We start from the raw sequence: 27,196 nt of genomic DNA on the forward strand, positions 1-27,196 counted from the left end.
TAAGTTTTCAATAAAATTTAGTTTTTAAAATTTAAATGTTTATTTAATTTGCCATTAAAATTGAATTTATCAATATTTGTAATTTTCAAACATATTTTCAGACAGGGCTTATCTTGTATCACAATTACGTTTTTACTGCATTGAAAAATTTCTATAATTAAGGAAGATATAGCAAATTTCGTTTTGGTTTCTCAAGAGCACTTGGACCAGAACTTCCACCCTGTGGAACACCAGCACTACATACTTTCTGACAGGTGTCACATGTTTTGTTTGCAAGGAAATTCAAAAAGACTTCATGTATAAAGTTGAAATAGGTATAGCATGCAAATATAAAATTTTGACTAAAATTGGCGTAAAACATGGAGCCTGTCAGGAATTACATCACAATTAATACTTCCAGTTCAGTACCAACGAATGTTGTTCTAGTCTATTTTTAGAACATTTTTTCCTCTCTCATTTTGGTGGTGATAGAAGAGTTTTATTTATGCATTTTTGGTAGGGATTTAAAGGTAACTGTTTATTCTTGATAATATGAGCTCAGGGTGTTGTTGTCTGTATGTATTTTGGCGACAGTGCACATTGAGTAATAAGGCCTTGGTGATGATCCGGAAGTGAAATCTGTTCTGTTGACATGCTGCTATGTTGACAGTCAATCATCTAAAAAAAGAGCAGGTCAACCTTTGACAAGAACTTCACCGTGAAGTCATCTTTGAAGGTATTTTAGATTAATATATGATTTGCATTGATTGTCACACAGTGGAAAGGTCAGTGCTAAGAAACAAATGTAGAGAACATATAGTAAAATTAATTGTGTCCTATGTCCATATAATTCCTTTTCAAACTTACCGCTTACGGGTAGTTGCGTAATAGTTTAAGTTAAACAACAGACAGGAATCGGGTCTATATTCGTAATATTGCATAATACGTATTGACATTATCCAAGGCGTGCTTAACTACGAATTGACTATAAGAAGATATGCATACATGAGACATCAGCAAATTTTCCCACAACGTGACAACAATCAAAACATATATTCATACTTGTTCCACGTTTTATTAAAAATACAACCCTGACCTATTGAGAGGTAGATGTAAAACTGTTGTTACTTGGAAGTATGCCCCAAATAGTTTTGCACTGTATTATTTACATCTATCACAGTTGTACGCATGCGTCATTTAAAGACGAAAGGGAAACTGCATACCTGTTAATTATGAGTGCCTTAACAAAGGACCCCGCTCACTACAATTTAATTGGTAGACTCTACAGAGCAGCCTGTATGAACGAAAAACAGTTTATGAGTAGAAAGGCATACAGGGAACTCCACTCCTCCAAATGATGACGTGCAATGTTTGAAATCAAACTCTATCAAGGACTTATAAATACAAGCAACATCTCATATTAAGATATAGTGATGACTGACAAAGGCCATACTTCTACCTAACCGCTCCGGTGGCCTAGTGGTTAGAGCGTCCGTATCGGACGCGGAAGGTCGTGGGTTCGAGTCCCCGGCTGAGTCATACCAAAGACTTACAAAAATGGTACTAACAGCTGCCATGCTTGACGCTCAGCATTAAGAGGTTAGTGTTAGGGCTGGTCGACCTTGTGTCAGGATAATGTGACTAGGTGTGACATCATGAGACATGTCTGCCCCAGTGCCAGACATGTCTACCCCAGTGCCATACATCGCTGTGAACTGCCACACTGCGATATGACTGAATTTTTTTTTAAACCTACGTTAAAAATCGAAAACACACACACACACAATTCTGCCCACAGTGGTATAGATGAGACAACACGCATAAAACAAACATCTAGGTCTATAAAAGTGTTAACACGAAATTGCATTTGAATATGTTCAAATGTTTCTAAGATACTCTAATTATAAACCACATATATAGTTAATTCATTAACCGCTGGAGATTTTTAAAAAAATCATTTTCGCCTGAAATATGAGTATGAAACACATTTTGGGGGTTACTTCTGAATATCTCCAAATACATCTGCTTCCAAGAGATTTTCATTTGGAATCCGATCACAATTATTAATTCGGGTTCATTACTCACGAATATAGTCCCAGTCTATGTAACACATTAACCCCTATCGACGACTTTACGGGGCAGGAGGTAGTAGCCTACTGCCGAGCTATGTAGCGTCAAGGTCATGCATGATACACTAAAGTGGGTGGTATTATAGAAAGGTAGACAGATGTAGCTCTACAATGATACAAAATAATCTGGAATTTCTATTTGCATTACCAAATACAGACTAAAAAAACTCATTTTGTGTCCGGATTTTAGACTTTTTGGTCTCAGATCTAAGGCAAATCGGTATGAACTGCAAACAGACAGACAAGCCTTTGCAAAAAGTTGGATAAGATGGGCAATTGGAATAAAGATACAAAAATAATGGCTCTGTTTAGCAAAAAAAAAACCAAAAAAGGCCAACTTTTACCCTTCTGCTCATGCGTGAGTCAAATAGCCAACGAAAATCGATGTTTCTAACACCACTAGGCAGTTTGTTATTGAAAGATGACCGGGGATTTGGTGTTTTCGAGTCTATTCAGAAATAGCTTTCAAAATGTGTTTCCTACTCGATTTTCAGGCAAAAATGACCAAAAAGCTCCAGGGGTTAATGTGTTAAAAGCATTTTTTCCTGTCTCCTTTTGGTGGTGATACAAGAGTTAGACTTAGGCATGCTTGGTATGGAGTTAAAGGTAATTGTTTATTCTTTAGAATATGAGCTTATGGTGGGGCAGTCTGTGTGTAATTCGGTGACAGTGTGCTATGAGTACTAAGGCCTTGGTGATGAGCCGGAAGAGAAATCTGTCTTCCGTTGCACATTGCTTTGTTTACAGTCCAGCATCTAAAAGAAATGCCGGTGAACCTATGACAAAAACTTCACAGTGTAGTCATCTTCGAAGGTATTTTAGATTAACGTAAGATTTTTTATTGACTTGGACACAATGGAAAGATCAGGTTTTTCAGTACTAATAAACACATGCAATGAATTGTGATCTGAATCATGTACACTTTAGCCAGATGACTGGTTGTGTTAGAAATGTAGTTTTTCATTAGCAATTTCGCTCGCACATGTGACGAAGGTAAAAGTTTGAGGGCGGTTTCTTTGGTTTTTTTTTTTTTTTGTAGGGGGTGATGGTTGCTTATTAGACCCATCATTTTCAAGTTTTAACTCCAGGTGGCCAAGTTATCTTACTTTTTGTGAAGACTGACCTGTCTGTACTGTGTGTAGTTAACACCTGTTCATACCTTTCTGCCTTAGATCTCAGACACAAAATCTGATTCTGGCAACGGACGGAAGAATATTTTATATATAAAAAAATCGGGTCTCAAAAACTGTATTCCCTCATTATTTTACAATGCGAGGAGAAAGCTCAATTATTTATTATCATTGTAGCGCTACATCTGTTTTCTGTTCTGTAATACCATCCTCTTTGGTGTTATCTTAAATGACCTTTACGCTACAGAACGTACTACCTCATGATGCACAAACGTTGGTCAGTGGTTAATGTGTTAATTGTCACGAGCCGTGACTGAACAAAATGGTTTAGATTAAACAAAACACATACAAAGCACATCCATGTTTTTGAGTCAATATTATGTCCAAATTCATTCAGAATATTGTGAATGGTTCTTGAATTATGCTAACAGCACGCATCATTCAGTTTCCAAGCGTAGGCAGGAAATTGATTGAAAAGAGGCTGCACAAATCAAACATGCACAACGCTGTCTACAATGAAGTGGACGAGACTAAACCAATCAACGAAGCGTAGCTCTGTTTACTACGAATTAGACGAGACAAAACCAATCAAAGAAGCGTAGCTCTGTTTACTACGAATTAGACGAGACTAAACCAATCAACGAAGCGTAACTCTGTTTACTACGAATTAGACGAAACTAAACCAATCAACGAAGCGTGGCTCTGTTTACTACGAATTAGACGAGACTAAACCAATCAAAGAAGCGTAGCTCTGTTTACTACGAATTAGACGAGACAAAACCAATCAACAAAGCGTAGCTCTGTTTACTACGAATTAGACGAGACAAAACCAATCAACGAAGCGTAGCTCTGTTTACACGAATTAGACGAGACAAAACCAATCAACGAAGCGTAGCTCTGTTTGCCACGAATTAGACGAGACAAAACCAATCAACGAAGCGTAGCTCTGTTTACCACGAATTAGACGAGACAAAACCAATCAACGAAGCGTAGCTCTGTTTACTACGAATTAGACGAGACAAAACCAATCAACGAAGCGTAGCTCTGTTTACTACGAATTAGACGAGACAAAACCAATCAACGAAGCGAAGCTCTGTTTACTACGAATTAGACGAGACAAAACCAATCAAAGAGGCGTAGCTCTGTTTACTACGAATTAGACGAGACAAAACCAATATAAAAGGCACATGCAAAATCTATAAGATAATGCACATACTTCATTGTTTGTTGAGTTTATGCCGGTTACAAGTAATATTCCCTGTGAAGATATGAAGTTAATTGTCAAGGGTAATAACTGTATTTAAAAAAAGACTCATACCCGCGCCCCCCCCCCTTTCCCAACAAAGAAAACGACAAAACCCCACGGAGTTCACAAGACAGAAGCCACACAAGGGACATCAATGTCTAATCCTTAATCCTTCATCCTAAATTGCATCAGAGTATGCCGAAAAGTTCTTGACCTATGCCGGTAAAATAGAACATCATGTTGAGATATCATGAGATATTCAAATATTATTTCTTCTTCATTGTTCTTTTTGTTTATTGCATTTTATTTTACTTTGTAAATAGTACAAGATATATGAAAATGTACCACAGGAGGAGCCGTGTCATGTTGATACATCTTTATAAGAGAATTTGATTCTGTATTTTGGTCAATAACATTAAAGGAAGTGCACGATGGAGTATTTAAAATGTTAGGAATATTACTGCGCTGTACAACCAAAATTTTTTATTTGTGAACAGTATGCCAGTGCATCCGCTCACATTATTTCCCATGCACCCCAACACACTCTCTGTCTGAATATCCAGTTATTATGTACAAATTTGTATTTTTGTGTCGTCTCTGGACACTCTTTTCCTATTTGGCAAGTAGCTGTTTTGGCGACTTCAACCCGAATCTAGTTTTTGACAGCTATTAAACACAGAACCACTCTACACAAACCTATCTGAACACGATTCTTCAATATATTGAAAACAGCTGACGAATCAATATGAAATTAGACACATATTCCACCGAATATCGAGGATCTGTTACCTTAGCAGCCGCTGCCCCCCCCCCCAATCAATCGCAGATCACGGTCTTCCCGAACGTGTCTTCTTTAGTTGATTTGCGACCATCCTTAAAGTGATGAAACCACCTCTAAATTGTAGAATAAGACACAGAATTGCATGCTGACGTATGCATACCTCAATACCGTACTTATCCCAACATGCATAAATACCGTACATATCCCAATCAAAAACCAGGCATACTCTGATTTGATTGGATTGCCGCACCTACTCGGATATGAAAGAAATACTTGAAGAAGAACTTTATTTTCATTTAGCCGATTGGCCATCATAAAGAATATACATATACATAAACATTTGTTACAAACATTGATGGTGACACGTTAAAAAAATAATGAAAAACAAACCTATACAATTTACAAAAATCAATAGGTACATAAGATATATACATATGTACACATATCCTCATTCCCATGCACACTCGTACATGCATATATACGCGTGTACATTATATATGCATGTGCATATACCCATACATATGATTACACAGACCCACATACGTATATACACATACATATATGATGAGACGGTGTGATAGATGAATGTGACTTTGAGTTGTATTCATCGCATTATTACGTTCAATTAGTGCTCTTTGAATATAATTTCACAGATTTCTAACCAAGTAAGTTTTAGTGGAATTTAGTAATTTAATAAATTTCAACATACTCTGATCTCTCCAAAATAAAGAGTTTTATATACATCATCCTAAATAACACTGGCATTCATAAAACAGAATGATACCCATCTTCCAGCACGTTGCAATAATTGCAAATTATTTGATCTAGTGGGTTGCCATGTAGCCTCTTACAGACGTCCTTTTTTTAGAAAGTGATTTTCAAAATTTGGTCACGGCTACTGTATCTAACCATTCTTTATTGCCAATATTTTGTGGTAAATTTCTATTTACTCTAGCTCTTGAAGATTCTCTGATTCTTGATAAACTGATCAGATAGCCATTGTTTACTATAGATAAGAAAACCTTTACCTCCCAAACACCTTGATTTATCCATACTTCAACCTTTACGTCCCAAACACCTTGATTTATCCATACTTCAACCTTTATGTCCCAAACACCTTGATTAAACCATACTTCAACCTTTATGTCCCAAACACCTTGATTTATCCATACTTCAACCTTTAGGAGATAATAAAGTTAGCCTGCATATAGTTTTTATTCAGACGTAAAGTATCACTTTAGCATGTACTTAAGACGGTCAACAGTGAGTAGTGGTGTAGACAAATGAAAGACTGATGTACATGTAGGCCACATTTCATTTTTCACTTTGATATGGTATTTCTGTACTTATCTGGATATATTTCAGCATCCAGTTTCATTACTGTGCCAACAAAAAGGTGTTTTAAAAAAACCTTACCTTAATTCCAAATGTGAAACTGTAGGTCATGGTGAGCTATGCAGTGATAACATATTGTATCTGAACGATTTCAAATAATTAAGCGTATCGGAAATACACAAATTGTTTGGTCACCACATGAAAAGTAAAGATTTTTCATACAGAGTACACTAATTCCTATACAGCCCTGTTTTTCTTTTTCATTGTTTCATGAAATGATGCTGAAGAAATGTTGGTCATTTTTTTTATTTTATAGAATGTTCACCTTTGTTCAATTTATTGTCGACTTTAGGACAAATCACATGAATACACATCTTTCATTTTTGACGCTTAACTTAAAAGGTCCTACTAGCATATGCAATACACTATTTTTTAACGCAATAATAGCGTATTGTAGCTTAAAACTGTGATATAAACAATCAAATGCTCGTTACTAATATAAGGAAAACTTTCAACAGTTCTGAACCAGTACAAGTTTGCATGCTTTAGATTATCAACACAGAAGTAAGTGTTAGAACTGGTCGGCCTGGTGTCAGGATAATGTGACGGGGTGGGACATCATGCTACATGTCTGCGGCATGATGACCCAGTGCTAGACATCACTATTAACTGCCACACTGCAGACATCGTATCGATATGACTGGAATATTGTTAAAAATAAGTTACAAATCCAAGTCACACACACACACACACTCCATCTGGTTTCCAAAACGTTCCATCCGGTTCAAACAGGTTCAATCAGGTTCAGTCAAGTTCATCTTGGTTCAAAAGCGTTTCATCCGGATTATTCCAGGTAGATGTTTTGGTTTAGGTCTATTTTGGACATTGCAGACATCGTACGTTAAAAATCAGAATCACATCACATCACATCACATTATCAACACATCACATCACATTATCATCACATCACATCACATTATCAACACATCACATCACATTATCATCACATCACATAACATCACATTATCAACACAATGTTTAGCCCTAACTATTGTTTAATACATTTCGACACGCAGATGTGTCTACAAAATAGAATAACTACTTCACATAAACCTTGTTGATATCTATATATGCTGCAATGTAAACCTTATTGGTGCTGTAATTAATCTAGGTTATGCGCCAGTTCTATTTACATCTGCATTATATAGATTTATTTGATTGCAATGATTAGTTGTTTGATTATGGGAAGTCAATGTTTAGAAAATATTTCGCAGAGTAATTAACTAATTTTTAAGGGCAAAAGCCACATAGTGCAGTAATGAAGAGATTTTATGATGGCACGGTTTAGTTTCGTATTTGAGTTCAGGTAAGAGCCAGAACAAAATTGGAATGAACCAAATAGTTTCTTATTTAAATCTAAATGTGTTGATTGGTTGTGCATTTCCATGTGAAATATTTGTTACTAGGACTAAAAATCTGTACGATGGAATAACTGAGAAGCGGTATTTGCATCATTTGGTGAGACGCCTTTTATTGTTCGGTAATGGTCAACGTAGTGTAAAGTCACACGTGAAATGAGGCTTAGAATCGTAGTTCGGCTGACCCGGGGATAGAGTAGGAAAATAATTTCCTGTATTGGGTGTTTGAGTTGTATTTTGCATTTTCTTGGCGCTATGTTACGGAATCCTATCAAGGATAAGCGTTGCAATTGTGAAGTCGATGCGAATGTGAAGTGTATGCAATTGTATTGTCGATACAAATGTGAAGTCGATGCGATTGTATTGTCGATGCAATTGTGAAGTCGATGCAAATGTGAAGTTGATGCAGTTGTGAAGTTGGGATATTTGTGGTCATTCATTGGTTAGAGGAAAACTATTTATAGTCTTATGGCGTTATGAGAACTTCCAGTTAACAACGACTGTTGTTTAGAAGTTCTTTGGAATAGGGAAAACAAGGGACTTGAAGCAAAACGAGTGTTTGATTCGCTGGGTACAGTGACCCTTAAAAAGGCTCTTCGTTAGTAATGTATGTACTTATTATGTCTCGCTATAACTCATTAGAAAAAAACATTTTATTGACTCGTAGAGGACCAGCTGTTAGCTGGTTTTCGACACAGGTAAAGTTATTACAAACCAGACCTAAAATCGGCTGATATTGCGTCCTTACTAAACGGACAAAGTGCAACGCCCTACTTTTCATATCAGAATTATCTAATTGGCAATAAGCGGAAGAAAGCAATAAACTAGGAAGAAAGTTAATGAACCAAAAAATGTTTAAAAACGTCATCTGTGAAAGTATCCTTTGAAATTGACGGACAATCTAAATTAATTGATGGCTAAGTAATACATTGATAGAAATACCTGAAACACCAAACACTGAAACGCTTATGTTTTCTAATGACCTCTTGTTAACCCTAGCACTCAATTATCCGGTGACAATTTATGGTTTTCTTGCTTGGGGTGAGATGGCTCATAAAATCAAAATAAAATATTTTAAAAACAGTCTTATTTTCAAAATAATTGTAAATCTTGTTCTATTGAGATCAACATCAACCTGTTTTAACGGCTATGCAACCTATTTTAACGGCTAATGATCCTATTTTAAGTGATATTTGGGGTGGTTAAAACATTTTCTGCAGCAGAAAAGGAAAATGATCATCATACTGCACCAACTGTTTTAATGAATAAAGGAGAAATATATTTGTTAGATAAACACACTTGACGCAGTCAATGAATATGTTCGCCAGGCCTCATCTGAACTAAAACACCCTGACTGACAACCGAATATTGATCTCTTTCCTAACTTTTGAGGCCTTTGAAAGCTTCAGAATTTTAACAGCATTCCAGAAAAATCTGTGACGTTTAAGTCTGAATTTTTTCAAGAATGTTCATGGAGAAAAGAGATTTCAGAGATGCATTGTGACTTTTTAGTCCGTAAGACCAGGCAGCTAGTTTAAACCAAGACTCAGCACTTTCCAACGCCAGGACATGACTCAGTCTAAGATGCATACACAATAAATGAAACATATTCATCATGATAAAGCCATTTTTAACCGGAAATAGTTTTCTTAAGAGAGCGTTAGGAAAGTAGAAATGTTACGATTTATAAATTTGGCTTCGCAGACGAGTGATAACTTTACATAACATTCAGAGATTCGATGTACGATGTTTGATTTTAGAATGATAAATCTAAAAGCAGATATTTGCGCCCAAATAGATTTAGTGAATACGGGGCTAAGATCTAGTCCACTATCTATATTGAAAGAAATCTGTTTATTCATGTGTTTATGGAAGCGTACCCGCAGTCCCGGGATTGATTGCTTGTCTCTTCGAAATCATGGTTGATGTCTGCATCCAGAGCAGTCTTCAGTTCTGACCAGAACAGCCTGTTTTTTGTGCTTTGTCGTGCCCACTCGATTGGTTTTGAGGTCCTGAAGAGATGCTGCACATATCTCTTCATGTGCTTGGAGTCTATGCCTTCCAAAAGGACTGGAATCAAGAAGTGTGGACCTAACTTGACAGCTCGCGCTTGGGCCACATTTAGTTGGTAGGTACACCACTGGCATGCCAAAAAGTTTTTGGACAAGACAAGAATGACTGTCTTGCTTTTATAGATGTTATCAACTATCTCATCACATCTTGCCACGCCCGGGACAGAATTTCGATCTCTGATGTAAACATTGTATTTAGCTTCTTCCAATTCTTTTAGTAGGTCGTGGATGACCCACGCACTATCTTTTTCAGCATAGACCAGATAAGTGTCGTATTCGAACGTGTATGTTAGCGGATGGTATCCATCGCGTCTTCTTTGGCGCATCTTGTGAAGAAGGAATTTGATTTCCCATCTGTAGATGTAGGCTACAACGAGGACCACTGTGAAGACCAAGCAAACAGAGGCGGAAGTGACGACACATAGTACAAGCAGTACAAGCTGATTCTTGTCAGTACTGCAATCTACTGGTTTAGCGTCTTTCAAAGGCACGTGATACAGCGAATGTGGCGTGTAACACCAATAACTGTCAGGGAATCGAGAGAACAAATGCGTTTTGTTGGTGTCGCTTAACACTCTATTTATCCATTCCTGCAGTTCCAATAAGTCGCAGTCACATTGAAAATAGTTGTAAGCAAAATCAAACTTTTTTAGGCTCTTTAGCGTTTCTTGAGGGAAAGGCGGTGCTGGGAAATTACTGACGAGATTGTCAGATATGTTCAAAACCTCTAACTTTGTGAGGCCCTGAAAAGCTTCGGCCGAGAAATTCTCAATCTTATTCCTACATAAATCCAAATATGTTAGATTAGGAAAGTGTCCAAGAAAGTTGTCTGGTAATTGACGGAGATAAACATTTCTCATAATTAGCGTCTCCAGTTGGAATAAGACAGTTAGTTTTTGCACGCCTACACTGCCAAAATCATTATTGGACACATCTAATGACGTCAAGTGGGGCAAGTGATGCAAAATGTCATCGGCAACTTCCCTGTTGTCGTCGAAGTTCAGACCATTTCCGCTTAGATCTAAGTAGTTCAGTGAATCACTTTGGAGTGCATAACTTCGTATTTTCCTCATAGTAGGATGCATTTGACTCAAGATTAAACTTTTCAAGGAGGTCAAGTTTACAAAACTGTAATTTCCGGTCATATCTTCCATGTCGTTTCTACTAAGATTAAGGGTTTCAAGCGCTATAAGGCAATTCCAGTTGGGTGAATAAGGAATAATTATTTGATTCCAGGATAAATCAAGATTCGTTAGATTTTTGTAACGTCTTTGTCCAGTTTTGGTATCACAGAAGTTTGGAGGAAAGATATTAATTTGGTTGTGAGACAGGTTGAACAGCTCCAATGTCTCAATTCCTGAACTAAGATTAATCTTGTTGATCCAATTGCCGTGCAAATCAAGATGGACGAGTTTCGTGAAATTTTCTAAAACTTTGTCCTCGAATTCTATTATTTGGTTTTCACGCATGCTTAGATGGGTAAGGTGTCTACCCTCGAAGTATTTAAATATTTCCTTCACCCCATTCTGTATCAAAAGATGGTCTAAATGCAGAGAACGAAGCGGAGCTCTGTTAAGACTGCCAAGGGATCTTGCCAATGAATGAAGGTTTCCCTCCGCGTAAAAAACAATTTTGTTCAAACTCAGATCTAGAACTTCCAGTTGTGTCAGGTTACTAAATACATCCTCATCAAACAGCGTAATTCTGCAGTCCCTCATGCTCAGGTGTGTTAGAGTTGCAAAGGAACACGAAAGATTCATGGTTTCATTAATGCTCAGTTTGTTTATATTACTGTTTGAAAGATTTAAATAGCTTATTCCACAGGGAATGCGAGGAATATATGTTAAATTCCGACCATGACAGTGAACGGTTCTATTCATGCAAGAGCATCTCGTTGGACACATGACACCTTTGCAGTCTCCTTGAAAAGGACTGACGTGGACGGTTCCATTCCTTTTCACGAGAAAGAGAATGACTGTGACGACAAAAGATTTGAAATGGAACGTTCCCTGGCCCATCTTTTATTGCTGGTCAGTGCTGCATCTAAAACAACAAAAATAAAAACATCCAAAATTGTGTATTGGAAACTTTCTCCAGTCATGCATCGGTAAAAAGACTAAATAATCCGTCAGTTAACTTCCACTTAAGAAGGTCGAGAAGAGGAGGGGAAGGTGGTGTTAACAAATACCCTCAAAGTGCTAAACTTTATATTTGATCTGAGTCATTAACACATATTTCATGGAGTGTTTGAAAAACTAAAGTTTTCTTCCTATGAGCAAAATTTTATTTTATGCTGAAGTGTATTGGCTAGCAATATGTATAAGAGACTGAAGTCAGATGCTTACCGTTTATTACCTTATAGGATTTGTGTACATTCGTGTACATATAAAATTAGTAATAAAATTCTCTCTCAAGAATCAAAGTAAATAAGTATGGATAAAAATATTTAAAAAAACTGAATAAAATAAAAGTATTTGCACGATGATGGAATTGAACCAGGGTTATCAGTTTGCGATGCGGTCATATTTACCAATAGACACGTCGTTTAAGCTTCAAAATTTCTTCGTCAGAATGTTATCAATGTCTACTGACGATTATATATATATATATATATATATATATATATATATATATATATATATATATATATATATATATATCCTAATGGACCAGGGAAAGTGAAATTACATCAAGAAATATTGCATTTCTATAGGGTTACAAAGGAGTATCTTAGCAATTCTCAAAATTTATTGATGTAACTGTACCACCCAAAACTGTTTCAATTATTGTATTGACGATATTTAATTGGTATAAGTCTAATTTGCAGTTCCTTTCAACTTCATGTTGCAATTTTTGCTCTTCAGGTATGTACCTATCCACTTGTGAAGATCATACCAAAACAAAGAACGGTGGGTAAGCTAAGATAAAAAAAAAGATTAATACTGTTACGTATGTCTATATTTTGTGCTTAATATTTGGCCGTTATTGAGGGTTGTGGAATTAATGCCTATCCGACCTTTATCGTGGTTCTAAGAAGCAACAAGATGTTAACTTGAAGGTGAGTTTAAGACTTCACATTGTTTACGAATGAGTGGGACAGGTGAAGTTTCTGTATGAGGGGATTTAGTCAATAATTATTCATACCTGCTTTATGATCAGTCTCTGGAATTATTCATAGTTGTGTTCAGACAGAATTTGACAGGAATCATTGGAATTACAAAGTGCTCATCGACGCTATGGATTTAAATACTACTTTGGGATTGTTGAGAACTAATTCAAAGACATTCAGGATTTAATCATTGTGGTACATCATGACATTCAAGATTGTTGGAATTTATTTGGAATATTCTATACTTTGGGATTGTGATAGAACATTTAGGATTATTTGGAATTTAATACAGAATACTGCGTATTTTGAAGTCAAACTTTGTATTGTACGGAAATAAATTATTTGTTTAATTGAAATTAATTTGTTGGTTTCACTTTTCTTTGTACATAAGTTAGCACCATAGAATCCTAACATTAATTGGGAGCTTGTACGTGATCTGAATTTCTTTAAAACAATTCAGACAAATTAAAAATTGTCTATAAATAGTTTAAACTGAACTTGGTTTGGAATTTTAATTGTCCCTGGTAAAGATTTAATTTTCCACATTAGCGCAATCTTTAATGAAACCATGAAGCATTTAAAAGACCATCCAATGTGGAGAACTTTGTTTCAAATCCTATCCAGAAAGGGTTAGAGTCTATAAAAACGACGATGTAGCTCGAACTTACCAGACATTATAATATTTTGGAATTAGCAGCGCATTTCACAAAGCAAGAAATGAAAGATGTTTTGGTTCAGCGGTGATTGGGAAATGCAATTTTGGATGATAGCGCTTTGGGTTTGTTTAGTAAATCTATCTCTGTTTTCGATAGAAACCAATAGAATTAAAGTTGAATACCAGAAATTGGAATAAACAAGCAGACAGACAGACATAAAATAGACAAATACAGAGAGAGGGAGAGAGAAGATCTGGGAATATGAAATTGATAAGTATTATCTTCACTTTGATAAATTTGCTGAAAACTTGAAATGGCGAAGAGAGCATTGGACTTCGTTGGTACAATGTGTACGTTTTTTCTTGCATAGCTCGTGATATCTACATTCACTGAGGGTACAATAGAGTGATGATTGTGACGTTGTAGCCAAGGATGAGTCATGAGCTGGTACATAATGCATATCGATAGAGGTTTAGGAATTGTAGAAAAGAAACTGAGCAAACCTATTTCGAATTTGCAAAATAACGTTTTTATAGTTGGTGCTCATCCAAAAAGGTTGATAATGATAAAGATAATTTCATACATCTCATGTTAATCGACGAGTTCACGAATTGCATCCACTGTGATATAAAGGTAATTAGAAAAATTGGAAACATTGGAAAGCCGATGATTATTCCTTGATTCACAAAGTTTCATTTGTCATTAAGTCTGCCTCTCTATAGAATTTTGGTAAAATATCACACCAGACTCATAAAATTACTACCAGATCTCAAATCTACCAAATCTCAATCCGACTTCTAGAAATCAAATTTCTGATTAGACTGATTAGAAATTTTTATCTCTTCCTAAGTGTAGTTATTGTAAAAAGTAAGAGCAATTTATTTCTGATTGCTACAGACTGAAAAACTAAGCAGCATAATAACGCCAGGACTATTCTAAAGGCTTTTACTCAGAGAGGTTTGTCACATTGTTTTTAATTGAAAACAATTAGTTGGGTCAAACAAACTCCTGCCTGCTTCTGTTTTGGTGATCTATGAACCATTATATGTCACTTATTGTGGATTCTGCCAATCCAAGTCCCTATTAAAGCATTAAGTAACGCATGAGCTTGTCAGTGACTTTTGTGGGTAGGTGCGTTCCCTTTGTTTGAGAAGTCTTCTTCTAGTGAAAGTGTTCTTATTCAGAGAGTAGACTGCATCTTTTGTAATGTTAATCTCCATTGTGTCAGTTTGGCAACATATTTAATATCAGCACCCGTGACAGTTAGAACAGAGACTTGTTTACTCATCGAGGGTATTCATTTATTACTAGGCAACGTTTTAGCTGGAGATAATTTCGTTGTTAGTGTACGCGTAATTGTCAATCCTTGTCTGGATCAGAAAATTGATCCAGTTGAGATTGAAATCCCTGATTTGGATCATACTTGAGCAGTTATCTAAGAGCTATGGGTATTGATCAATCAATGGATATTGATCACAGTGGTCCTCTTCTATACATTTTATTCTCTCTATTTTAATCAGGGTGACAAACGACGACCACTCATTGTCGAACAATAACAAGATCCTGAGATCTCCTGTTTGTTCCAGAGGGTTATTTGCGAAACTAAAGCAACACAAGTACCAACTTGTTATTTTGTGATAAATGGAGTCCTTATGAGAAAATGCACACCACCTCTGGTATTCTCTGGTGACAAGTTGTTAATGAGCTATCAAGTTGTCGTTCCGAGGTCATACCGACAGGCAATATCTAGTCTAGCCCATGAATCTACCTTTGCTGGTCATTTATTAGTCTATAAGTCATATCACATGATCTTGATTTATTTGTATTGTGATGTTTCTAAATGCTGCATATCTTGTCACACATGTCAAATGGTAATAAAACCAAATGAGAATGTACTTAACGCCCATCTGCAGTATGTTCCTCGTTTCACGAACCATTTAGCCGAATGATGGTAGACTGAGTCGGTCTTATATCTAAGACAAAGTTAGGCAACCAATATTTGCTGTCCATAATGCACGTGTCTACAATATTTTACAGCGGAAACTCCTTTGAGAAACATTAAACATTACAACTTAAACTTTAAACGTTTTGATGAAGTGTCCTTTATATACTTGTTGGCTTTCCCAAATATGTCCGGACTGATCAAGGCTCAAATTTTATGTCTGGAATTTTCCAACAAGTTATGCATGAATCTGGCATCCAACAGTTTAATCTTCTGCCTACAACCCAAAATAAACTTTGACGTTGCTTTGATGCAGGATAGAACGTTGATGAGGGTTTTCATTGCTGTTAGGGAATCAGTTCAAGAATCATTGATGCTTAATACCTTTGACCTATTTTTGGGAATACTGTCTGTTTACTATTGAAGTTAATGAAAGAGAAGCTCCTTTCAAATGAAGATTCCAGGATTAATTTTGACTATGTCTCTTATTCTAAATCTAAATTGTCAAAGGTCTATGATGTGGCAAGAACTCATCTTCACTCTACTCACTACTATCTAGACCAGATAATACATTCGCCATGTGTACTAACTACGACAAAGTCGATAGTGTCACCTAAACGAATTCATTTCCAATGCTAATAATAGATGAATGCATTGACATAATTGGAAATGCAAAATATTTCACTAAATTTAACATTTTTAAAGGAATATGACAACTTCCACTCACGGAAAGAGCAAAAGAAATTTTGGTATTTGCAACTCCAGATGGACCTAATAATATAAAGTGATGAGATTTTAACATACGGATGACGAACTAGGGCCAATAGGAAATTTAACAGTGAGAGTACATTGATACGATTGTAGAAGCATTGGATGTTATGCAGTTTCGTCGGCTTGTTTTTGCTTTTTAAATGTTAATTGCAGGAAAGGTTCTTCTCAGCGTCTTCTAAAATTTCTTTATGTTTTTATGTTTTTCTTCATTCTTAGGATACTCTGCAGACCAATGTTATTTTTCTTGACAAGGATAACACGTACCTTAAAAATGTATATTTTTCTCTGATCCTGGAGAGTTTTTTTTTATACCTTTGACGTTGTGGATTGTCTGCAATCCAAAGTCATTTCTCTTGACAGATAAAACAAACATATTGAATTTCATTTTCATACAAGTAGTCTGAAGTTTATCCGGAATTCTTGTTGAAAGTGCTGTTGTTGTTTGCGTTTCACTTGAATCTGTACAAAGTAGTGATAAATACATTATCGCGATTCCAATGCTAAATTCGGTTAAATTGGTTAATTATGAACTATAGGCTAGATATACTGGTAAATGTGCTAGCAAGCAAGGCTTAAACGGATTTTAGGTAGAGAATTTTTTTAAACAGGAATAGATATACAAAAGTATAGTCTACGAAAATTGATATGCGAAAATGGAGTAACCAGCATGCAGTTTTTTACCATCTAGTATATAGTATCCAGTTATTTACTATCCAACACTCACAACATTTTTATCGACCAATACCCCACACGTACTACCAACACGCTCTGATAGCGACCAACACCCAAATATCTACCATCCAACACCCCCACATTTATTATTGAACAAATAAAAAGGGTAGAAAGAAAGACAAACTATACTTAGAAAGACACAAATATACTATCAGTCAAGAGGCTTGTTTGTAAGAGAACGGAATGAAATCACACACACACGCACACTGTCACACACATACTCATAAAGAGACAGGCAATAGCAAGAACGCTTTCACACATTATAACCAGAAACATACTGATATAAGCAAACGTATATATATACGATGGTACAAGTGCCAAACAATTTCGATGCTTTTGGCTCTTTCCATGGTAGAGGGTGTCGACCATTTTTTCAAAGCTCGCAATATCTCTAACTTTGCTTTAGAACTCAAAGTTTTTGTGCTTATTTTTCATTTTCAGCTTTTCATTTTCAAATTTAAATTTTTTATCATTACTTTTTAATTTTTATTTTGAACTTGTTTTAGAAATTTTAGTTTAAATATTCAATTTTCACTTTCAAATTTAGTTTCCCAAACTTTAATATTTAATTTTTAATTTCAATTTTTATTTTCAAATTTAGTTCCTCAAATTTTATTTTCAATTTAATTTTTTTACATTTTATATACATTTTTATTTTTTCTCCAATTTTATACTTTTAACTTTCATTTTTCAAGTTTATCTTTAAAATTTCGTATTTGTATAATAGGTTTAATTTTCAGTTTTCATTTTTAAATTTAGTTCATCAAATTTTACTGGGTTGGCTATAACTCTCCCCGCGACTACAGTGTAGAATACTTTGTTTCTTATGGATTACCTCCTATGAAAGACGACATCACCGACTGTATGAATAGAATTACTGCATCAACTCAGTTGAATGATGATCGATCTCAATGATTATATTAGATTACGTTTGGGCAATAATGTGGATAGTTTCTTCATCAACGTAGTTTTCGATTTCCCTTAGAACATTTATTGACTTTTTTGACTGAGTACTCTACAAACGACAATAAAATAGAAAGGTGGTTTTGTGAATGTCTATATATTTTATTTAGCTCGGAAACGTAGTGTGTATGGATGGCGAAATGGTACTGCATTAGATAACATTGTAAAGACGTTTATTTGAATGAGCTAGCATTGATAAAGAAAAAGGGATTATCCTTAATCATCTTCTTCAGAGTTGATATTTATTTCAGTGAGCGAACTTTTCAACAAAAAGTCGAATGGGTAAATTGGTTTTGTTTCGTTTTTGTTGTTGATATTTATTTTATAGAAAATAAAATCAATCTTAAATATGTTTTTTTTTTCTTCACATTCTGTGTGTCGATTTTACTTCCTCGTACCGAGGGATGCTTTCCTTGAGGTCCGTAGTTTTTATATTTAAAGCTATTCATTCACTAATATTGCCAACAATTCCTGCTGGTGTGAGATCGCGTGTGTATATTTCAACCCCTTTCTTTTACACCCTGCTCCTTCTTGTGTTACAGGATTTGTGTGTTTTTGTAAGTATTATGTGCGTAAAGCACTCCTACCCTTTTTGTTGGTCAGTAATTGTAGGGTCTTGATCATATCTGGCACTCTGTACACATTATCCAACATTTTAGATACTATCCGAAACATATTTTGCAAGCACTATCCAACACCCACTGTTTGATTACTATATATCACACCATTTTGTGAATACCATCCAACGCCTACTTTTTGATTACCGTCCTTTTTGAGTATCACTGATTATTAATGGGAAGAACGTATTTAATGCTATATTCAATAGCTCCCCAAGCAATCTTATAGTCAACATTAAGAGTGATTTAGTCTCCAATCTTCTAAATATTTTCTGTCTTTGTCTTCTTTTGGTAGACACGTGATGAATCCTTGTGTCTGAAAATCCCAAAATAATTTAAAGAACTCTGCAGTAAATACATCCAGTAGTTTCTCATTTGCACACGTTTTAGACACATAGTATTCACTGACTGTAAATAGACCCACGCATGATTCTCTTGTCTCTTGACTAAGTTTAATATTGTAATTAAAAATATCTAATTCTGTATAAAACTATTTATACTATGTGGTCTAATATATTTGCCCAATCATCTAAAATAATTTCCTTTTTTATCTTATTGAAATGAATTTTTTTCCTTCAAAATTTAAAGGTATTTCGTGCGTTTTTCTTCGAACTCGTACTATTTAGCTTTGGATCTTAATAAAACACTTTCTATGTATTTTTTCCTAGATTCCTCTAATTCTGCATTTTTCCCCCTAAATTTTCTGTAGTTTCCCCTTCTATGTAATCCGACGATCCCCTGTGAGTTTTTAATATTTTCTGTTTAATTGTTTTTATTTGTCCCCTTTCTTGTTTCTGTTCCTAATATAATAATACATTGTTTCGGATCTTACTTTCATTTTCAAAATTTCAAACGATATTTGATCATTACAGGAATAAGAAACATGAAGAGAGTCGTCTTTATTTCCTCCTACGTAATATTCATTTACAGTGTCCGCCATACACTTTTTGACCAAATCAATATTATTATTATCTCTCAACAATAGAGCATTAAATTTCCAATATCCATTTCCCTTTGGACGCTTTGACAAAGTCACACTCAAAACAATATCTGCCTGATTTGTTATATCCTGGTAAAACAAGTGCATCAGTTGTATTCATATAAATATCATCAGATAAGAAAAAAATAATCTTATCTAGTTTGTTTAAAAGGAGATTTTTGCCTCCAGGTAACAATCTTGAGGTCTTGATCGGAATTTCTCAATGGTCGTTTAATTCCAGTTCGTTTTTTCAGGCACTGAATTGCAGTTCTCGACTCTTGGTGTTTATCATCTAAACTATTATAAGTATCCAAATCTAGGTCTTGAACAGTATTCCAGTCTCCAAACAATATAATTAATGAGTTCTCAAATAATAAAATTTCTTCCTATATATTTCTTTAAAAAAGACTAGGGTTATCGTTACACCCATACAAATTCCCGAGGGTTTTTCTATTTCCGTTAATTGTACTATCTAACAAAATAAATCTTCATTCACTGTCACATCTTTCTCTTTGGACAGAAAATTCAAAAGTATTTCTAAAGATTATTGAGACCCCAGAACTATTACTAGTACATTGAGACCCTAGAACTATTACTAGTACATTGAGACCATAGAACTATTACTAGTACATTGAGACCCTAGAACAATTACTAGCACATTGAGACCCCAGAACTATTACTAGCGCATTGAGACCCCAGAACTATTACTAGTACATTGAGACCCCAGAACTATTAGTATTACACTGAGACCCCAGAACTATTACTATTACACTGAGACCCCAGAACTATTACTAGTACATTGAGACCCTAGAACTATTACTAGTACACTGATACCCCATAACTATTACTAGTACATTGAGACCCCATAACTATTATTAGTACATTGAGACCCCATAACTATTACTAGTACATTGAGACCCCAGAACTATTACTAATACATTGAGACCCCAGAACTATTACCAGTACATTGAGACCCTATAACTATTACTAGTACATTGAGACCCCAGTACTATTACTAGTACATTGAGACCCCATAACTATTACTAGTACACTGAGACCCCAGAACTATTACTAGTACATTGAGATCCTAGAACTATTACTAGTACATTGGGTCCCCAGAACTATTACTAGTACATTGAGACCCCAGAACTATTACTAGTACATCAGCTAAATATACATTTGTATCCCCATTCAGCAGCCAAAACATTTAATCGGTCTTTGTACTATGAGTTTCTTGCATGCATACAATAGATACATTCTTCTGTTTTACTCAATGGAAAATGTCCCGTCGTTTGAAGATGGAACCTTGCAGGCTTCTAACATTTATAGATACTATTTCTATGTTATTATCCATGAAAACAGCAGAGATTTTACATGTGGATCTTCTTGTGCAGGAATATATGAAGTAAGTGTCACCTAGAATTTATCATACGAATGACATTCACACTCACAATATAGAAACATCCGTAAACACGGTATTATAGTAATTGGTGTAGATTTGGCAGTTCAATATTACGTGTGTGTGTGTGTGATTTGGATTTTTAATGTAGCTTTAACAATTTTTCATTCATATCTCTACGATGTCTGCAGTGTGGCAGTTTTATAGTAATGTCTAGCACTGGGGTATCATGCCGCAGACATATAGAATGATGTCCCACCCAGTCACATTATCCTGACACCAGGCCGACCAGTCCTTACACGATATCTTAATGCAGAACCCCAGTTCATTAATAGCGCGAGCAAAGGACAACAAATGAAATGAATTGCGATGATAACACGTGCGTACTTCATTTTTTTTTAAATCGTAAGAGTAACAGGTTTCCGTGCTGAAATATTTTAAATCAATCCTTTGAAGAATTTTTAAAGTTCAGTTGAACATGTTTACGTAAAGAGGGTTCTTACAAAACTGCCGAACCGAGGTTTTAAGACAGCAGTGCCGCCCGCAGAATTATTTGAGGGTTAAGGGGGCCATCATATGTTGGTCAGATATTAAATTGTATGGATGCTGACCAAAACATGTTTAAAGGTGAAATACGGGGGTGGGTGGACGTTGCCCCCCCCCCCCCGCCCTTAGGTTCGGTAATTGATGTAAGACAGTGTGCAAAAATTTGCCATAGGCAATTTGCTCTTCTAAAACCTAAAATGTATTTTCATAAAGATACATACTCTGCGTTTATCTCTATTTACGCTGTCACTACTGATCGTTTAATACGGTCGAAACTAGCGCAAGTACCGCGTATATGTATGTGTACATAAGAATACAACCATATACCAAAGGCCAAGGCGGAAGTAATTGTCATCTAATTTTAGCTATGACTGCGTTAACTCCGGTTATTACTTACAACTGGCGTCAGGCGCCTTTGTGTAATATTGATCATTATTATTCCATTAGAGCGGACAATGTATTATCAGTTTATGCAATCAAATTATTCAAACGCTGAGTTTTCATGTTGCCGCAATAGCTCATGTGGTTGAGCGTTGGAATAGTAATTCAACGATTGCGGGTTCAATACCCACCCATTAAAGCCCAGCCCAGGTCGAGATTTCAGCGTGTCCTTGGGAAAACACTTATAACCCATTTCGCTCGTCAGATATATGTTAAAAATGCCGTTAAAAGAAAATCATTCGCTCAGTTTAAGTCACATACAATTATTTCAAGTCGCTAAATATAACCGACTGTTCGTCTTTCAATGAATTGGCCATAATTTCTGTTTTTGATGTCGCGTGATTAAACCTAAAAGGGGTATAATTTTTGTTCGTACTCTCATATTCACACATCTAAATTTGAAGAAAGCGAAGTGTCCTTTGTCCTTTGTCACAATGAGAGTCAGCGACGCGCACATTTTCAAATCAATGTCATGGACACGCTGTGCTTGAAATAAGCTGCGGACAATTCCTGCTCCATCTTCGCAACCCAATGGCTGGTAATCCACTTCGTTCCAAGTCAACCATTAGCATATTTAACTAGCTGAAACTATATACACTGCTCTCTTTTCTGATTGGATGTACCTTGAAGAAATTGATCCAATCAGATCTTTTGTTACATTTCGATTAGGGGATTGTTTGCAATAATAATAGCGGTGTCCGTACACAAAAGTTGATCCAATTTTATATATTTTAAGCAACTTTAAAATTCCGAGTCCGTGTTTTTGGACATTTTGGACAAAGCTTTATTGAATATCTTACACGTAGCGTAGCGAACTCCCTCACTGGGTAATCGATTTCGCTTGATATCGGTACGAATATTGTTATCCTCAAGAGGACACTAAGTCAAAACACCTTTTCAGATAACTGAATATGCCAAAGCTTGCCTTGGAACGAAATGAACAGGCAACCAATAAGGAGCGAAGAGTGTGTGTGCGTGATTTGATTTTTAACGTAGCTTTAACAGTTTTAAGGGGCCCCGAGTGGCCCAGTGGTCTAAAGCGCTCACCGTTACGGATCACTGCCATCTCACTGCTGTCTGCGTGGGTTCGAGTCTCAGGTTCGGCTAGTGTGGGTATGCGAGAAAGCTTGCCAGTAACTTCTCGTAGGCCGGTGGTTCTTTCCGGGGTTTTCCCGGGTTCTTCTTCCACCATTTATGCTGGCCGCCTATCTTGTGCTAAAAAATGGCGTTAAACCCTACAACAACAGTGTTTAAAGTCATATAGCTACGATGTCTGCAGTGTGACAGTTTTTAGTGATGTCTAGCACGGGGGCATCATGCTGCTGACATGATGTCCCACACAGTCACATTATCCTGACACCAGGCCAATCAATCCTAACTCTAACCCATTAATGCTGAGCGCCAAGCGAGGCAGCTGCTAGTACCATATTTAAAAGTCTTTGATCTAGAGCGAAGCTCTAACCACTAAGGTCACCGGAGCGGTCGCAAGATAACAAGTGCTATTTTCCTACGTTAGGTATTCGTCTAATTCAGAAGTTACTAGTTTAAAATGATTTAAGCACGTTTTCAGATGTGCCAATTACATATATTTGCTCCTCCAGAAAACTAATCCTACACGGGTAAATGGCAGATTGTGCTATAAATCATCTTCATCATTTAGGCATGGGGGTGGGGTGGAGGGCGGAGTTGGGTCTGTACTACAAGGCACATTATGTATAACGAATCAATCCCGCCCATCACTACCTACTCTGCAACCAGTATTAAATATAATCTCACGTAATTTCATGACCTGTAAGAACGGTGAGGCGCTGGGTCTGAAGTAAACAACCGTTAGTATTAGGCGTGATATATTAAACATCTTCAGAAATTTGGATGATTGCTCGGGTGACTCACTAACAACGGCAATTCTGGAGAAATATTCACACTGGGTTAGAATGATGGTTGTCTGAAATAATCTAGGGTATTCAGGTTAACTACATGTGATTCCTAATTCTAAGTAAGTCCTCCAATACGTCTGTCATTAAATATGCTGCTCATAGAATATAGAGTTGGCTCTTGGTAAGTGTGGGCAAGATCGAAGTATAAGTGTAATTCCAGAGAGACCAAAACTTATCACAGTACAAACATATCTACTCAGTTTTTTTACACGATAAATGGTGGTCATCGTTCCACGTTTCCACTGCCATTTTAATTTAGCCGTGGTTGGAAGTAAATTTGGGCACGTGTTTGCAATATAAGGTAACGGTGAATATTTTTACTTACCGTTGGATATATGCTGGTAGGAACAACGTTAAAGTAATGGGATGTCCATGATATATACATAAGTGTGCATACGTAAGACAACGACAGTATTTTGTAATTATATAGTATTGGTGTTATTTGAATGTTTCTATTCACGCCAGTGTGCATGTATATGCGTATGCTGAAAAACATTTCAAAATATAGTACCCCAATAACAACTGACAGGCCGAACTGATTGTCGCAACATGTGACTGTAGCAGATTCATTATTTACAAGAAAGGAAGGCCACACCGAACACGAGTAGTATATTGTAGAAGTATCTCGACAATGGAAATTATTATGGCTGCCATGTTGGACGTATGGCAGTATGACGACAAGGGTAATTAAGTATTAGTATAGCACTAAGGCGGCATGGGATAACGTAATTCAAATTGACAAGAACTTCCCCCTGTCGCTATAAACGTTTTTGTTATTATTAGGTACAAACCTGACCTTATGGCTACAAGGGGCAAGTTGATGTTAGAAATGTCCATAGGTTTAACATAAGCTTTTATTAGTCAACATCCGTTCTTACTGACACTTTTGCATACACTTTTACGGGCTAATATCCATACATACTAACCAACATATAGATAGACCGACCAATAGTGATTCATCTACTGACCAACAACAACACTTACTTAAAAGAAAGGTAGGATGTGAAAGGAGGGGGATGAAAGTTAAACAAAAACACTTACCAAGCTATGCCCGTATAACTTCTTATCAACGCTCATAAAAACAACCACCACACCCTATCATCATCATAACTCCAAGGATCCCAGAAGAGAAGTTAAAGGAAATAAAAGAGTAGAAATGGTCACCCCTAAAAAGGGTAAGTGTTCACACACACATTATATGCATATAATCGCATGCTATCATATATGGAGTGAATAGAGAAAAAAGAATAGGAGTGCTTACACATACACAACACTACTATTACCGATGAAAAAAGTAGGAATGTTGATACACAATATGCATGGAAACATACTTATGTATTAGGACAAAATTTTTGAGTACAAGTAATAAGACTGAAATTTTCGCTAAATTGAATTAAAAGTAAGTTGATAAATTATATTGAAAGTAATTTTCTATTAAAATATATTGAGATTGAATCCATTTATTCGTTGTTACAATCATATACTACTATTCAACAATGATTGCGCTCTAATGATCAAGTACGAACCGTCTTATACACACATTGCCTGTATCTCAGACTCAGCAAAAAGTACATTCACTAGGTTACGTAAATAGATGAACTAGACAGATTCCAAAGATTCCTCTATAGGGCAAATGCGCTGATGTTACAGAAGTACCTACGTAATAATGTGCATAGACCTAGACAATAATCTGTAAGAGACTACGAAGCCTCACTTTGAGATTCTGGCCAAGGCAAAGAGCTAGGCGCGTGCCATATTTGGCTTTGTCTTAAGAAACTGGTATATAAAGCCCCAGCCACGGGCTGACACCAGTTTTGCTGGCCAGAAGCTCAAACAGACTTTTGTCTTCACAGGTAAGATTATAATGTATGTACAATTTTTCATAGTATAAGACTTTTTAGTGTTAAGATGTTAACCTAACATCAATATGTTTAAACATTAGACTATTTTAATATTTCTTTGCTATTCTTTAATATAATGTATCGGAAATTTTAATTGTTTGAAGAACTTATATTTACTTATAATTATATTATTGATTATAGTAAAAGTAACGTTCGCTACCAACTTCATACTCAGTAATTTTTAATTTAGAAATAAAATACTCTTTAAATAATAGAGTTTAATATGTTGACATTTTAGAATAAATTCAGTAGCATATATTTCAATTACGATATTGGTCTGAAATATTGAATTCTAGATTCTTTTGCTATCGTGAATTTATTCGATATTTAATTATCTGTATTACATTCTAAATGGCAGATATTATACAATGTATGATGTTGGTAAGTGAAAGAATATCGTAGTTTTATATGTATTTCTTATATCAGCAATTTAAGCTTATGTAGTTTGATATTGGAATGTAATTTTATATGTTGAGTATTTTAATAAAGTTTTGCTGGCCAGAAGCTCAAACAGAGTTTTGTTTTTACAGCTTGACCCCGAGTACTCTCGCATGCAAAGATTCCCCAACATGTAGCTGTATTTACAACATCATCAAGTGACACCTCTTTCAAGAGGATTGAACTTCCTTTCTTCTCTCTCTCTCTCTCTCTCTCTCTCTCGGGTTTTGGAAACAGCTTGACTTAGAGTTTACCAAAAAATCCATCTCATAAAGTCTACGCATAAATTCTCTTTTCCGATGAACAACTTTTTTTTCATAAATTATGTATTATAATTTCTGGAGTGAACGGAGAGAAAAATGTAGCAGTGCTCACACACATACAAGCATAATTTTACACCTTCACGTTAAGGCTGTTACATTTTTTGTGTTAGTTGGAATAGGATATTGCTGTTCTGAGTCAAAACTACTTCTGACGAGCTTATCGTAGATTATTTGTAATATTTTTTTGGGCTCAAGCATTTGGACCCACACCCATGGATTTCATAACTGATTTCAATGATATGCGGCTTTCATTTCTTGATTTAGAAGAAAAGTGGCTATATTGTGCCAAGCCTGTTTGATGTCTTCTTTTCTTTTTTAAAAATAAATAAAGTTTGGTTGTGCAGTATGATGT

General features: G+C 35.8%; 2 protein-coding genes across 3 annotated transcripts in view; both read right to left on the minus strand.

Annotated features, from left to right (window-relative positions):
• The window catches only part of LOC149800080 (uncharacterized), a 153,955-nt gene that overhangs the window by 123,846 nt on the left and 2,913 nt on the right, over positions 1 to 27,196 (minus strand). The gene's annotated exons all lie outside the window — the stretch shown is intronic.
• Positions 5,539 to 20,054, minus strand: LOC149800082 (toll-like receptor 6). Its single transcript, XM_089959639.1, has 2 exons — positions 16,833 to 20,054; positions 5,539 to 12,133 (listed from the first exon to the last, which is right to left on the minus strand). The coding sequence occupies exon 2, from the start codon at positions 12,106 to 12,108 to the stop codon at positions 9,877 to 9,879; it is 2,232 nt and encodes a 743-aa protein (XP_089815765.1). The 5' UTR covers positions 12,109 to 12,133; positions 16,833 to 20,054; the 3' UTR covers positions 5,539 to 9,876.

This window comes from Sinohyriopsis cumingii, chromosome 5, assembly GCF_028554795.1.
Source record: "Sinohyriopsis cumingii isolate HCF-2022 chromosome 5, ASM2855479v2, whole genome shotgun sequence".
NCBI classification, from domain to species: Eukaryota; Metazoa; Mollusca; class Bivalvia; order Unionida; family Unionidae; genus Sinohyriopsis; species Sinohyriopsis cumingii.

Excerpts from the sequence above, each read along its gene's own strand:
- LOC149800082 (XM_089959639.1), bottom strand. The coding sequence starts at position 12,108 with ATGGGCCAGGGAACGTTCCATTTCAAATCTTTTGTCGTCACAGTCATT.